This window comes from Pseudorasbora parva, chromosome 3 (assembly GCF_024679245.1).
Source record: "Pseudorasbora parva isolate DD20220531a chromosome 3, ASM2467924v1, whole genome shotgun sequence".
NCBI lineage: Eukaryota > Metazoa > Chordata > Actinopteri > Cypriniformes > Gobionidae > Pseudorasbora > Pseudorasbora parva.
In genome coordinates, this window is record NC_090174.1 from 56,853,542 (window position 1) to 56,869,976 (window position 16,435).

Consider the following 16,435-nt stretch of genomic DNA (forward strand, 5'->3'; position numbering starts at 1 on the left):
CTGAAGTTTAGTTTTTTTAGTTTGACTATTTCTGTGATGCAAAAAAATCCTTAAGGCCTTTACAAGTCACTTTTAAACGTATAGCGCTTTATACAATGCAGATGTTTCAAAGCAGCTTTACACAGAGTTTAATTCTGCGGTAAAGCAGCTCTAAAAAAGACAATATTGTCATTATTCAGCTGAAGTCAGTTCAGTGTTACTGCAAATGAATCAAAAAGGTACATAGACTTTCGTTTTGAAAAACACTTTAGGGTTCAGAATGAGCGATTAATTTAGCTGGATTCAGAAAACCAGCAAAAATATTTAAAAAAAGTAAATTGTTTGGAAAAAACATTCTTACATTGTTGTAAATGATAATGTAAATACTTGTATCTGTAACAGGTTTTGGCTTATTCTAATGAATTGAAAAATGCTTAAATACAAAATGTATTTATCTTTTTTTTTTTAAGTTTGTGAAAATTTAAGTGAAAATTACAGTTGAAACCTGATTATCCACTTAATCCCAGCATAACAACCAATCAGATTTTCTTTTTAGATTAGTAAAATAGAAAGCAGAATCCTTAAACTTGTATGATTCATAAATGTATTAAGATATTAAGAATTAATCACTTGGTTAATAAGAACTAATAATGTTAATAACTTATTTGTATTTATAGTTAAAGGTGCAAAATGTAAGCTTTTTGCAATTAAATATAAAATCTTTCAAATGCAGTTAACTAGTTAACTGTTAACTAATCCTCCCATAAAATTAAGTGTACTATATGTTCTTTTTAATCAATTGTCAGGGCTTGTTTTGTTTGTTCCATGGATGGCTCAGATAAACAGGCCAATAAGAGACTATTGACTACTATTATTCCTTTTAATTATATTGTCTAATTAAAACTGCTCCAAATGTATAAAATCAGATCATTTTTTTATTTTTAAAAACACCCGCTGATTGTTTTTCAGTGACTGCTCATGATCAATGAGATCTTCGCCCCCTAGCGGTGAGCCAATGACATTTCAAAGCGGTTATGACGCAATGAAGCCTCATTTACTGAAATCACGTGACTTTGGCAGTTAGTTTGAAACTTCATGAACGAAGCAGTGGTTTAAAATTGCCATCGTTACTAGCGGCACGCTATTGTAGTTTCGCTCAAACATTATGGACCATGACACACAGACTTTGGAAGAAAATGAGAAATCGAAAGAGGACCAGTATCGACGTGGCGTTTTCAAGATGGCGAGAGCTTCAACAAACTTCGACGTAACTGAGCTGCCGTTCTTCATGTGCTTTATTAGACAGGTGAGCAAATGTACATAAAACTAATCATGTTATGTAGCTCAACACGATGAAATATTAGAATATCATCCGTGTGATGTTCTGATGTTCATTTGGCTAACTGTTACTGCTCGTCTCAAACAGCCAACAAACTAATAACATAACTTTTGACCCACTCAAATGCAGTTTAGATAGTGAAAGAGCATTGCATTTCCTCACAATTTTAATTTGTTAAATTAAACTGCCCTGTTTGAGTAGTAATTCAGCACTTGTGTTTAGTTCGGTAAAATGAAATGTCCTTATTTCTTTATATCCCCCCGGACTCGTGTGTGTGTGTGTGGGGGGCTGATATCTGTCTCTTATAGTAATCGATCTCTGCTTCATACCACACTCACGTTAAAAACATGCATTCATTCATTCATCCATTAACAATATTTACCCATGAACATTATTATGCTGTGTTTCAGGCAGGTTTTGAGCCCGTAAATTACTACTAACGTTACTATTTTCATGACTTTGTAGCGTTTCTGGCAAAGTCGCAAACTGCCTGAGTGTGGACTTGCGGTCACTAGATGGCGGACTGTACTGGGCTTACGCTCATTTACAATCATTTCTATCGGCATGCTTACTCCTTGCTTATTTGAGGAAAATAGAGCATAAAAACGGCGCATAAATCAAGAGAAGCTGTTAAAGGGATACTTCACCCAAAAATGAAAATTTGATGTTTATCTGCTAAGCCTCAGGGCATCCAACATGTAGGTGTGTTTTTTTTCTTTAGTAGAACGCAAATTAAGATTTTTTAATTTTTTAATTAAGATTTTTAACAACCGTTGCTGTGTGCCAGTCATATAATGGATGTCAGTGGGTGTAATTCTATAAGAGTAAAAAACAAAAAAACAAATGCACAGACAACTTCAAATTAAGGAATGTGTCGTGACAACACATTGATGTCGTAAGACACCAAACGATCCTCCTGGGACCCAGAAAAAAAAAAGTCTTTAGTATTTTTTCATGTCATTGCGTTTTTTAGAGCATAAGAAACAAATGAAGGAAAAACATTTTTGAAAAATTATATTTCAAATATATATGTCATGTCCTCTAGTCTGTAGTTGACACCAGGACTCAGCTGTTCAAAAAATAAAATGTCATGAAATTGCATGTACAGGCAGTCAATGTTTAGGTTTCAGGTTTTTGTTTAAAGATGATTCTGAACTATGTTATTAAAGATATAATGAAATGCATCGATATAGCATTTTACTTTAGGCAATATGTGGGTAAAATGCTTACTTGGATACTTGCGTACTTCAATTTTTCCATTTAATACAATGCATTTATAAACTGCATCTAATTTGCATATTAATGTGTTCTTGGTGCAACTATAGAAGATTCTTTGATAGGAATATTAATATGTAATTTCTTTCCCTATTCACTTGTTGTGTCTCCAAAATGCCTGATAAGCATGATTTAAGTCCTGGCGTCCACTACAGTGGACATTTATGAAACCAATACCCCGTTTTGTAACAGAAAGTCATATTTTGATTAGAAACCCCATAACATTGTCCTGAGATGTTTATTTAAAAAAAAAAAAAAAATTCAGAATATTTGAATATTACAAAATATTACAATTTTCCATAAGTGCTAAACATTAATGTCAGCCGTTTTTATAGACCAAGTAGTTGCTGTTGTCTGGTGAAAACTGAACATTTAGTATCTCTGAAAAGTGATGTGACTGTGTGAATACTGTGACGTGTGATGTCAGAAAAATTCACTAAAATATAATTTCCACTACAGTGCACAAAAGTCTATTCTGGGGTCCCTGGAAGGAAGATAAATAAAATTTTTATTTTATTTTATTTATTTTTTACCTCAAATACAACATGTAGCCTACATCAGCCATCCTGCGCCATCAATTCTGCTGGGTGAGGTCAAATTACACGAGTAATTTGACTCGCGGCTGTTGTAGCTACATAGTGTTGTATTTGAAGTAAAAAAATAATAAATAAAATTTAATATAAAGACACAAACCAATCATTTCTTGTCTTAAGACATCAATGTGTTGTCCATTACATACCATTATGTATGCCTTGAGGTCCTTACCATTAAAAAGAATGGAAGGAAGTTCACAAGATCCATAGGGCTGTACTAGAATAATCGAATATTCGAATATTCGTTCGGTGAGGTGGCATTCGATTTTCAGTTTTGAGATTCGAATATTCGTTTTTTTTTTTTTTACACGTGACTTCCGTCGCGGACTCATTCTCACTCATGCTTGAACCAGCCGTTGGCGAACGTAGTGATTTATTTCATCTCATACTGAATAGTTACAAAATGCCCAAGACCTCAGCTGTTTGGTAGCACTTTAAATTAAGTGAGGATGACAAGACAAAGGTAGTGTGTCAAATATGCGATTTGAAACTGGCCTACCACAACAGCACCACAAGTTTGAAAAATCACAAGTAAGTAGCATGCGCCAAAAAAAAAAAAAAACCTGCTTTTATGCGCTTAATTTGCTATGATAAATAGGCTAATTGCAAATACGACACTATTTAAAAACATACAGCAGCACAGGCGAAGAATAATTTGTTTATAGGTACATCCACAGGTATCGCAGCCATCAACATGCTCAACAAAACCCAAACCTTCACAGCAGATCCGAAAACCGTTAACAGAGAAAAGAACGAGAGAGATAACAGATGCCATAGTAGAGTTTGTCGCTATGGATATGAGGCCCGTTAATGTAGTTGAAGGCGAAGGCTTCAGAAAATTAATGAAGATAATGGAGCCAGACTACACTACACTGTGTTTTGTATCACTTGTGCACTGTCTGTTTTCGGAGCATAAACCTGCCCGTGTAATGCGTACCGGAAACTGTTCTATTTAAAAGACTATTAAATGTTTATTAATATTTAAAGAATGTGTGCCACCTGATCATATTGCACCAAATGCAACACTGCACTCCACTGGGTCTGCTGCAACACATTTACGATGCCGAAGAGTGAACCGTGAAGCCGTGAAAGATGATACAAATGCAAACCAACACTATTATTATATATTTAGCCCCACCCACCGAAGCTTCGAATATTCGATATTGATTGCCACCTAAGCTTCGAAGCTCAAAAAATGGCATTCGAAACAGCCCTAAAGATCCATTGGACATGTTGACAGAAATGTTATGAACTACTATTCATAAAGCTTTTTGGAAGGGCATTTAACACTCAAATTGTATACCTTCACATTATAAATTATATTTTGTACAGAAATCTCAAAGTTAACAGGCTTCTAGCTTCATCCTTTAATTTCCAATTTCCATTTGCCTGCTTGTCTGTTTTCTGCGGCTCGACCAGATTCGTCTGGAACTCGTGCTTCTTCAGTTGCGGAGCCACACGCAAAGTTACAAAATTTGACGTGCACTCCGCATTGACGGAGGCATCGAGTATAAACGAGTCTTAAAGCTACACTGATGTTGGCAGTTTGATAAATGCAAGTTAATTCTTCAGTTCAGTCTTTGTGTTAAAAAAGGCACATGAGTTCCTGTAGAGATGGCAATACACGTTCTCCTTTTTTTGCCAAATAAATGAAAAGCATGTCACCAATGTCTTCTCCCTTGCTGTATCAAAATCTCGCCTAGCTTTCCTCAGAGAAGGTCAAGTCAAGTTTAGTTTGTGCATGATTGCATGATATGACAATTTTTTTTAATACTGTATCCTAAATTGTAGATAATTAAGCTATAGATCATATGCTAAAGTACATTTCTGGAGTGTTAAAGGTGCACTATGCAACTTTCTGTCCACTGGAGGGCGCCTATTCTAAACAAAGAATAATTGGTGTAGTTTGATGACGCAAAGTGTGAGCGCAGTATCTTGGGACATGTGGTCTTCACCTCACAGCCGGTGGAAAATAGGACTCGAGCAGAAATCATGTTCATGGATGCGGTTATTAACGTTACTGTAGTGTAAAGCAGAGCAGGACCGAGTGTTGTGGAGCTGAGCACGGCCGCTGGAGCGACTGTTGCACAAACACACGGCTCGCGAATACCGGGACTTTTATTATGACGGGACGGGACACAGTCGCCGGGCACGCGCACTATTTACGCTTTTCCTGTCATGATTATAAGGTAAAGCAGCTCTGTTTATCACATTAAATACATATAAGTGTGTTTATAATGATGTTATGACGTTACTCTGTGCGTTCGCTCGGCGCTGCTGTGACATGTTCACACTGCTAATAGAAAAGCGCTTCTGCAGAATAATATAGAGGGAAACGCAGATATGACGCGATTAACAGGCGACTTCCTCAAACGCTATGCTGAAACGTCCCGGGTCCTTAGTTAAAATAGCAATTTTCTCACAATTTACAAATAGTCGGAAACATTTGGGATATTGTAGGTACTCAAATGAACAAAATATATAACACTGGCCAAGTGGTTTTTGGATATTTTACTGCAAAAATACTACATAGTGCACCTTTAACGATTAAAAGAATAAACAACAACAAGAACCGTACAGAACCGAAAACTGTGACCCTAAAACTGATACGAGCCAAACCATCCCACCCCTAATATGCACCTAAAACACAATCATCCGTTGTAGTTTTCAACCATTTTATTTATAGTTTTTGGTATTTATTCAAGTGCATTTTTTGTTAACAGACAGAGAGTCCATTGCTTTTATTGTTTTTGGTTGTTTTGTTCATTTATTGTGGTTATTTAAAATGTTTTCTGTTTTCAGTGTTAAATAGTCTTCAGAGATAAAAGTTTATTGATCTTTGAAAAGGTGTACCTGCATTATGCCATTATCATTATTTTAGATGAAAATGGTCTTAGAACGACAATATTGTCGTTTATCACAATCATTTCTTGGCCAATTTATCGTCCAGCAGAATCTGTTATCGTAGATGACAACAAGAGCCATGATTCCACGCTCATTCACTGCGTCATCCTTTGATAATATTTAGAAGAGGTTAGCGACCCCTAGCGGCGAAAAAATACATAGTGTAGCATTAATCTAATTTTTTTATGATTGCAGTTATAATTTGAACGGTTTGGTCATCATTATGCTTTAAGAAGCTAAAATATACATCATAATTGAGATAAAAAGTTGAACATTTCTCAAAATCATAGAAACATGCAAAATTGTTAGAAAAAGTTGAAACTTTTTCAGTTTCAATGTTTGCCAACAACTTTTTCCCATAATTATGACTGCCAAAATTGTCATGAGATAAAGTAAAAATTATGACGTCATAACTGACAAAAAGCAAAATTTTTGGCAAATGTAAAATTTTTTTTTTGATTTTATTTATTTTTAGTTAATATATTAATATATAGTTAGTTAATATATTAATTTATAGTGTGTATATATATATATATATATATATATATATATATATATATATATATATATATATATATATATATATATATATATATATATATATATTTATTTATAACGTACTTTTCATTCCAAAGAATCTCAAAGTGATATATATATATATATATATATATACACACACATGTATGTATGTATGCATAATATATATGAATGTATGTAATAAATGAAAATAAGATCCGGTCCAAGCGTTCAACCAAAGGAAGCATTACTGAGTCAAACAACAACAAAAAACAATATAACTAACACTTTGAGTCTTATTTTAGCTCCCGGACAGCCCAATGAAACAAACAGCATGGCTTACTAAAAACATCTCATAAACGACAGAAATCTTCTTCATACCCTTAAAATGTAACCCTCTCTTTTGGTTATCATGGTAAAAGTCATGTTAAAGATTACTCAAGGTCAAAGTATTAAATCAACAAATCAGGTGCAAGGAATCTTCAAACAAGGCCACTTTCAGCATTGATTAAAAATATAATTTATTTAAAAAATCCTTTACATACATTTTATACAGCAGACATATTAGCGTTTTCGATTGCTGTTTTAATGAAGCTTTATTCTATGGATTCGATTCTCTCTGTACACGCATGTCATAAGAATGCACATTTGCCAGCGGTTGTGTCATTGTCCTACACAGAAGCAAACGTTGCATAGTTGGCACAGCATCTACACCAGACACACACACTCAATGCACTGCTGCTCTTCACAGCCTTACAGAGGGGCTTTCTGCTGCCTTGTTTTGCTCATTAATTTGGCTTTTATTTTCCGCACAGATCCTCGCCTCTTTTGGAGACGTCTTGGATTGTGGGAAATGGCAGTTCGTTAGAGGTTTTTACACGGCGGTCGGGCGGCAGCGGCTGCAGGCGGTGATACTGCAGACAGATCACAAATAATGAGCCCTGTGTTTCACATCACCGCGAGCACATTTACAAGCACACCAACACTCGCATCTACTGTGACCACCAGTTTATGCATAAAATACACCAGCTGCTTTGCAAAGCGTTTGCATAGACCATCATTAACTGTAAACCGTCTGTTCCGGCTGTAAACACTTTTAAGATTTGTGAGTTTAACTTTAGGTCTTGCTAAAGACTTCTGTGATTTCCTGCAAATGGGTGTTTTATATTTTGAGCTGACATGAAATCAGAACCACTTTCATCACATGTTCCTGGTCCTGATGGAAGCAAGCCCATTGCTGCCACATAAGGAAAAAATGGCAACAAAACTCATAATTATGATATGGCTTAAATTGAAATTTTGACAAACATCATAAAAAAGTTATAATTTTGACTGACATATTTTAACTTAATGTTTTAACTATAAGAGAACAGTCATAATTGACAAAAACATAAATTGAAGCTGAAAAAAGTAAAAATTATGAGATACTAAGGGTGGGTTGCACCAACAAGGATTAACTTTAAATCTAGTTTAATTTAAGGTTTATTTTATAATTCTGTTGCACCAAACTTTAAACTTTGTTTAAAAATAAGCAGGCTTAAATTTAAACCATGACTTTTATCCTGGATTTATTTTCATAATAAACCTGGATTAACTATAATCTTGTTGCTCCATAACTTTAATCTCAGATTAAAATTTCAGTTAGGGATTAAATTTAAACTTGCTACTCTCTAGCACTTTATAAAGACAGAGGACATTTTACAAGTTTATTTCCTTTATCAGCGACAGCTCCTTATGTCAGAGAGAGTGTTTCTGGTGTTCAATAAAGAAGGAAATTGAATGTTAGTATTGTTGCTGTCAGTGGCTCATCATGGCGGCGAAAATTAATGGAGGTTTTAATCGCAGGTTAAATACTGCTAATCCCAGATTTGTTAATCTTGGTTTAAAATTAAGTGGTGCAACACAACTAGATTTAAATTAAAGCCTAGATCAACAAATCCTAGATTAGCTCTAAACTGAGTTTAATTTAATCCTTGTTGGTGCAACCCACCCTAAGTCATAATTATAATAAATTAATTATAACATTAACATATTTACTGGTGGTTGAGGAGAGACCCCTGACGTGAGTGTGAAGTGCTTTGGGTGTACAGTAGTACATATGAAAACGCTATATAAATACCTCATTCATTCATTAAAAAGTTGAAATATAACCCTTAAAATAGTCATTAAAAGTAAATATAGTCATTAAAATAATAATGACATTAAAAGTAAAAATGATGACCTAAAAAGACATGATTATGACCAAAGTAGAAATTATTACATAAAAGTGAAAATTATGAGATACTTAGTCATAATTATGACAAAATGAAAGAAGTTGAAATTGATATAATGTAAGTTAAAAAAAATGTATCATAATTTTGACTGTCATAAAATAAATGGAGAAAATTTGAAATTAAAATATGAAAAAAAAGTTGAAATATAAAAGTAAAAATTATAACTGTTGAAATGTTGACAAAACATTATTATAACAAAAGTTATAATAGGGAAAAATTATAACATTAGAAATTATCGTTGTAAGTTATAATCAAAATGATAACACCTAAGCCAATTGAATTATTTAAAATTTTGTGATTTATCATAATTTCGACTTAAAGGACAACTAAATAATATTAACTCATGGTTACTGAGTAGATCGCTCTCTGGAATAATTCATGCATTTCCATGTTATTAGCAATTAGCTTGATTCCTATCGACCAGCTCACTTAGCACAGCGCTCGTGACTCGACTGGTCGAGACTGTTTTCCATGTACCCTCATTATGCTACTGTGTTAGTGTGAGGCTATTTTGAGCCTTGCTAGTGGTATTAACTAGCGATTTCATTTCACTACCCTGTGTCTACCCTGTGCCCCATAGACAAGCGTTATAAGCTAATCTGTGTTTGGAGATAAAACTCTTTACATTCGATTTCCATGAAAACGCATCCCAGAGAACGATCTACTCGGTAACCATCTGTTAATTACCCCTAGGTTCATTTCTCACCGGAGTTGTCCTTTAAATATTTAAACAATTACAATAGTAATTGATACTGAAATTAATAATTAATACTAAAATTAAATACCTTTTGAGTAAAATTTATAACAAGTCAATTTTTTTTGTTTGTCATAATTTTATCTGCATAATTATGATGTCATAATTAGTTTTTCTTATGTGGGCAGAAATGGGTAGTATGGTAAACGATTTAATCAATCAAAATTATTCCTAACTAAGTGCCTCAGAAACATCTCGTCTTTTGGCTGGCATCATGAGAACCCCCCCCCCCCCCCCCCGAGATATCACTTTCTTAAATGTCATGTTCATGTGCATGTAAATATGATCAGATAATCTCCCTATAGCAACAAAAACACATATACTCCAGCTTTTTCAATCGTGCATTTGAATGTACCTGTTTATTCTGATGTTTGTCAAACGAGAGAGAGTTGTGAGATCTTGTCTCCAGTTTAAGAGTGTGTGTGAAGGGGTGACAGAGGGACATCTTTAATATTCAGCAGAAACAAATGATTCCACCGTACTGGCAGTGATCATAGGGAGAGGAGAGCAAAGCCTCAGACCTCTTCTCACCAGCCTCTGCCACTCTGCCATCACGAGTAAGCCACGCATCTTTATCTTAATCATAAAATATGAGCTGATTGGCTGAGACTGTCGTATCGGACGGTGAGTCTGGACAGTAAAAGGACTTCCGGCAACACTTCAAGCCTTTATGTATGATGCATTATAAAGGTGTTCATAATGTACAATGTATTTTCACAAATAATTGTAACCAAAGTTAAAATCAGTGTTTGGTGTAGTTAGTGACTGAGTAATTAGTTACTGTAAAAAAATGTATTTGTAAAATAACTACCTGGACATTTCTGTTAACCCTAACATAGAACACAACAAAGTTCAAAATGATAAATACAGGTAAAACACCTGTTAAAAATAATAGGAAAAGTTCTGTTAAATTAATACTGTAAACTGCTCAATTTGTACGGATTTATATATATTTAAATGTGTTAAAGTATGAAAGACAAATTAAAAAGTAATATTAAATTAAGTCATAATTGACAAAAGTAGAGATTGTTACATACTAAAAGTTGAAACTGAAAAAAGTTAAAATTGAGATACTAAGTCATTATAATAAAAGAAAAAAAATAATAATAAATTGAAATCTAATACTCAAAATAATCATTAAAAATTCATGATTATGACCAAAGTAGAAATTACAGCAAAAATAAAAATTTATTGTTCGTCAAATATGGCAATTTTATCATAATTTTGACTATAAAGGTGAGGTAGTTGAGGTTTACAGGCTTTAGAAAGTAATTCAATACTTTTAGGAGAGAGTAATTTGTACAGTAATCTAATCATATCACTGAAGATGTAATTAGTAACTAGAAAATTCCCTACCAAGTAATCCAATTACTGTAATTTAATTAATGTTCCTTGATAAAGGAAGGGATTGCTCTTCATTTCCTGTAATTTAATTCCAGTTACTTCTGATGTAATTAACCTAAATACTGTGCTGACTATACAACCATTTATATATCAAACAATAGTGGATTTTAATGTCAATGTGCAATGCTAAATACTTAAAACCCTTTAAATACTTCGGTCAGTTCAAGGATAATGTATGAAATTTTATATTATGCATGTAACAGTAAAGACAGTATGAACTGCACTAATTTAATCAGTATTACATTATTATTGTAATAAAATGTTCATAATGTATTAATGAGCTAAAGATTTTATTATATTGAGAATTATGTAATACAAATATTTACTCGCCAAAAACGTCATTTTAATTTTTGTAATGGCTTTTAAAACATAAATGTATTAGTATACATAAAAATAAGTATTTCCTTTACAGTACACACAGTCTTAAACTACCTGTGAAATGCAACATATATTATTCATGCTATTATTATTATATTACTATTACTAAACAATGCATTACTACAATACGTAGTGTAATGATGCAAACGTTCTGATTTTATTAATTTAGCTGGATTTAGATTATAAACAATAACTGGATGAATATTTTAATGTTGCACTGCAGTTTAAGTTGTCTTTAGGTTTTTCAAAATGTACTGTAAGGAAATACTAATATTTGTTTTAAAAGCTATTACAATAATGAAAATGTGGAAATTTGCTTATTTATGACATTATGAGCTCAAGATTTTATGACTTTTTGAGAATGATTACATTATGAGTTGCTGTAAGAGCAGCTTCATGTCTATTCTTGTATTGTTCAACTGGTCGGGTTGATATTTAATAGGTAATAAAGAAAATTAGTAATAAGTAATCCACTGCTTTTTAGAGGGAGATAATTAGTACAGTAATCCAATTACACTGTTGAAGATGTAATTAGTAGCTTACCCAACGCTACTTTTATAATGCATTATATATAAAGGCTTTAATTTCATATTTTAATTTAACCAAACTTTCCAGCAAAAGTTACTACAGTTATAGTTACTTTAATAAACCTATGGTAACTTGCTATTGGCCTTTATGGTCCTAAAAAGAAATTGAAGTGCGACTCTGATCGAGTGATGTGGTTTCCGGCTGTAACTACTAGCCCGTTTGCACCGCTGAAGTCATTGTGGTAATTTGACGGTAATTTACTGGGATTGCTGTGAAAGGGGCTGTAATAACCGGTGTATCCATCACAATCTGGCAGAAACTATAGTCATCACCAACGGGACGTTTTTCTTTTTTAATACAAGGGCTCAAGTGACTCTCTTTTTAAAATGCGTATAGTAGAGTAGAGATGAAACATCGAACGCACAACAGAAACAGCCCATGCAGAACGCAGCAGTGAAGATCATTACAGTGAGCAGAAAACATCCTCAAATCCCTGCAAGTGCTCATCTGCACTCTTGTTCAACAAAGCAACACGTATTTCACGTCTTCTGCGTTTACAAAAATAATAAATCATATTTGATCTTAATGTTAACTGGATTTGAAAGGCCACTTTAAGGTACTCTGTAGACACACTAAACACTGTATTCTTGTCTCAAAATATTATATTACAGGAGCGTTTGTTGTTTCTGCAACCACTAGATGGCACCACAAATTTCTGCAAAAATGACCACTGAAGGAGACGGGAAGATGAGGAGGGAGATTTCTGCTGTTTTTGGGGACCCTGCGTGCAAACCGGGAGGTTTTCGAAAAGGTTTTGGTTGCCTGAAGTGTCTTGACCCTGTTCCTGGTTCACCTTTGACCCCAATCGGTAGCATCCGAGAACATGGGCATGGTACATGGGTACCGCGTTTCCATGGAAACTGAATAAGAGGTCACAGACTCTTCTCCGTACTGCAGATGCTTTGACTTTGTCTCGGGTTTGATGGTTGCTTCAGCTCGATGAAAGTGGCAGCACAACTTGAGCTCAATTATCCCCTGCTTGGACGTCAGGGTCATTGTTCCTTCGCCATGGCAGCAATGCTGTTGTCATGACGACCCATCTCCTCCAGAACCGTGGCGAGCTGGTTGAGGTTGCCGTGTGGGAAGTGTTGTGCTTCCCAGAGGTCCAGAATCACTCCGGTAGGACTCGTCTTAGTCGCAAAGTAGTTGAGATACCTGTAGGACGGGTAAGAAGGAGACGTGAGCACAGCAAACCACTTTTTTAAATTTGATTTTAATGTGCTATTATTATTATATGCTATTATATTTCTTTATATATAGCTATTTATAAAGAAATATAATAGTATGGCACAGTAAAATAAGATTATGCACTAAAACTTTTAATTAATAATCATTGTTATATTTAAAAAAAATCATTTTTGATTTAAAGGTGCACTATGCAACTTTCCGTCCACTGGAGGGCGCCTATTCTAAACAAAGGCGTAGTTTGATGACGCCAAGTGTGAGCGCAGTATCTTGGGACATGTGGTCTTCACCTCACAGCCGGTGGAAAATAGGACTCGGGCAGAAATCATGTTGATGGATGCGGTTATTAACGTTACTGTAGTGTAAAGCAGAGCAGGACCGAGTGTTGTGGAGCGATTGTTACACAAACATACGGCTCGCGAGTACCAGGACTTTTATTATGATGGGACGGGACACAGGCGCGTGCACTTCTGCTTTTTCCAGTCATGGTTATAAGGTAAAACAGCTCTGTTTATCATATTAGATACATTTAAGTGTGTTTAAAATTATGTTAGTCTGTGTGTTCGCTCGGCGCTGCTGTGACATGTTCACACAGCTAAGAGAAAAACGCTTCTGCAGATATGACGCGATTGAAAGGCGACTCTCTCAGCCACGATGCTGACACATCCCGTTCCTTAATTAAAATAGCAATTTTACTGCAAAAATACTACATAGTGCACCTTTAAATAATTGTAATAGTAATTATTTATATTTTTACATTTTGCAGTGCAATAGTATAAAAATAGTAATATATTTCGTAATTAAATAAAACTATTTTAATTAATAATCATTGTTAATATTTAAATAAAAATGTATTTAAAAATGTAATATTTACAATTATTAATTAAAATAGTAATATTTTAAGATTAAAAAATTAAAATATATAACTCTTTATATTATTGCACTGCAAAATGTAAAAATATTATTAATACAAATTACTAATAAAATATTTTATTTAAATAAAAAATGTATTAAAAAAATTAATAAAATATTTTTTATTATTAATAATCGTTTTATATTTTGCAGTGCAATAATGTAATATTTACAATGATTATTAATTAAAATAGTTATATTTAATTAAGAAATATATTACTATTTTTATACTATTGCACTGCAAAATGTAAAAATATTATTAATACAAATTACTAATAAAATATTTTATTTAAATAAAAAATGTATTAAAAAAATTAATTAAATATTTTTTATTATTATTAATAATCGTTTTATATTTTGCAGTGCAATAATATAAAAATAGTAATATATTTCTTAATTAAATATAACTATTTTAATTAATAATCATTGTAAATATTACATTTTTAAATACATTTTGATTTAAATAAAATATTTTTAATAGTAATTGTTATTTTTACATTTTGCAGTGCAATTAGTATAAAAAATAGCAATATATTTCTTAATTAAATAAAACTATTTTAATTATTAATTCACAAATGTTACTATTGCAATACTACTGCACTGCAAAATAATTACTATTCAAAAATGTGTTTAAATCAGAAAAAAAATTAATAACTATAATAGAAATTTTATTATTTAAATAAATTTTACATTGCAATACTATTTCACTGCAAAATTAAATTATTATAAAAGTTTTTAAAAAAATTAGCAGAAAAAAATTAAGAAATGTATTACTAGTGAAATAATACTACTGCACTGCAAATAAACATTTAATAATAATAAGGCGCCTGTTTTCAACTGATGACTGATAGAAATCTACCTGAAAATGAATCAACAAAAACCAGTATTAATGTCTGTCTGCGTCCGTCATCACTTTCAGATATTAAACCATATGAATTTTTGTTTTGGAGGAAACCCAAAGTCAGACCTTAAAGCTACACTGTGTAACTTTTTTTAGTTTATTCTTAGCTTAAACACTTAGTTCTTTTCAAAAAGATATGTGCTCATTAATGTATATTTTGTTCTTTCGAGTAATAAAGTATTCTCGTAAGTTTATAATATACCATTGAAAATACATACGGGTGAGGGGTTCGAATACCGGTCGCCATGTTGCTCCTCCATCTTGAAAGTACATTAGCCAAAGAGGGACATACCCATAAATTCAAGCTTCGCCTTTCGCGTTTTAACACCCGATGGCACCGTGTCGAATGTGAAGAGGGAGATTGCCATGTTAATCTTGGACTAAATCGGCCACCGTAGGAGTTAAAACGAAATCAGAATTTACAGGAACAGAAACTATTATTCACTGGTTCACTTTGACTTCAGACCCTCTGTTGGTCAAAGGCCGCCATACTACAGAAATATGTCTTAATGCAATGTCTTATGATCTTCATTTGGGGTCTTTTCTCAGGAAATATTGACACATGCATTCAATTGCAATTTATTCGATTAATTTGTGGTGATAGCCAATACACACACCTGTGAGTGTGAATAATGCAATTAAATGAATAACAGGTCATTGCTTTGTATTTATGCATCACTTCATGTTTTCTCATCATTCTCTTGTGGTTATAAAGCAAATATGCCCTGTATGGCGAAATCCCATCACACATATCATCAGATGCTGTATTTATCAAAGCCACGTGCAGTCTGAGCTGAAGGGAGACCGTTTTGAACAGAAGAAACTCTCTTTATAAAAGGTGTAGCGGATCTGGAGTCTATGACTGATGAAGAACTTTGAGAGCCTGTCTTTTTACTTTTAACATCTTTTTCTTCCCAGGATCCTCCTCACTTTCTCTACATCCTGTCCCCTGTGAACACACTCTCTTTTCTATTGCCTCTTTCATGCCTGTTGGTCCTCAGAGGTGAACAGTGTGTTCTCAACCTAAACTCTCTCTCGTTTGAAATCAGATCTCGTTCTTTACCCGTCCTGCAGTAACACCCCAGCCAGAACTCAAACCATAGGGGTCCTTCGCTCTTTTTTTTTTTTTTTGTGTGCCTTTTTCCTCTAATTACGCGAGTTGTGGAGGTGCATAGAGATGCTGGTATTTTGAAAAGTTGATGCTGGAGAGAGAGTGAATATATCTTTTGCTATTCTCCAGGCAGAGCCAAAAGAACAACAGGAATTTCTCTTTTGCTCCCCTGCTGTTTTCCTCCTCCGTTCATTTTCTCCAAACTCTCCTGTGAGAAACTATTAGAGCAGATTTGTTTCACTTCTAGTGCTTTTCAAATAAAAGTATACACTGCAGTCTCAGCACATTGATGATAAACAACTGTTCATACTAGGGATGAGATC

The 16,435-nt window shown here is 33.5% G+C and overlaps 1 protein-coding gene across 5 annotated transcripts in view; it reads right to left on the reverse strand.

Moving 5' to 3' along the window:
• Positions 1–9,869: 9,869 nt before the first annotated feature.
• Positions 9,870–16,435, reverse strand: part of unc5ca (unc-5 netrin receptor Ca) — a 267,933-nt gene continuing 261,367 nt past the window's right edge. For all 5 annotated transcript variants that reach the window (XM_067439645.1, XM_067439644.1, XM_067439643.1 and 2 more), the window contains one exon: positions 9,870–13,158. In XM_067439645.1, coding sequence (XP_067295746.1) covers positions 12,996–13,158 — 163 coding nt within the window. In that variant the 3' untranslated portion in view covers positions 9,870–12,995. The remainder of the gene's footprint in view (positions 13,159–16,435) is intronic.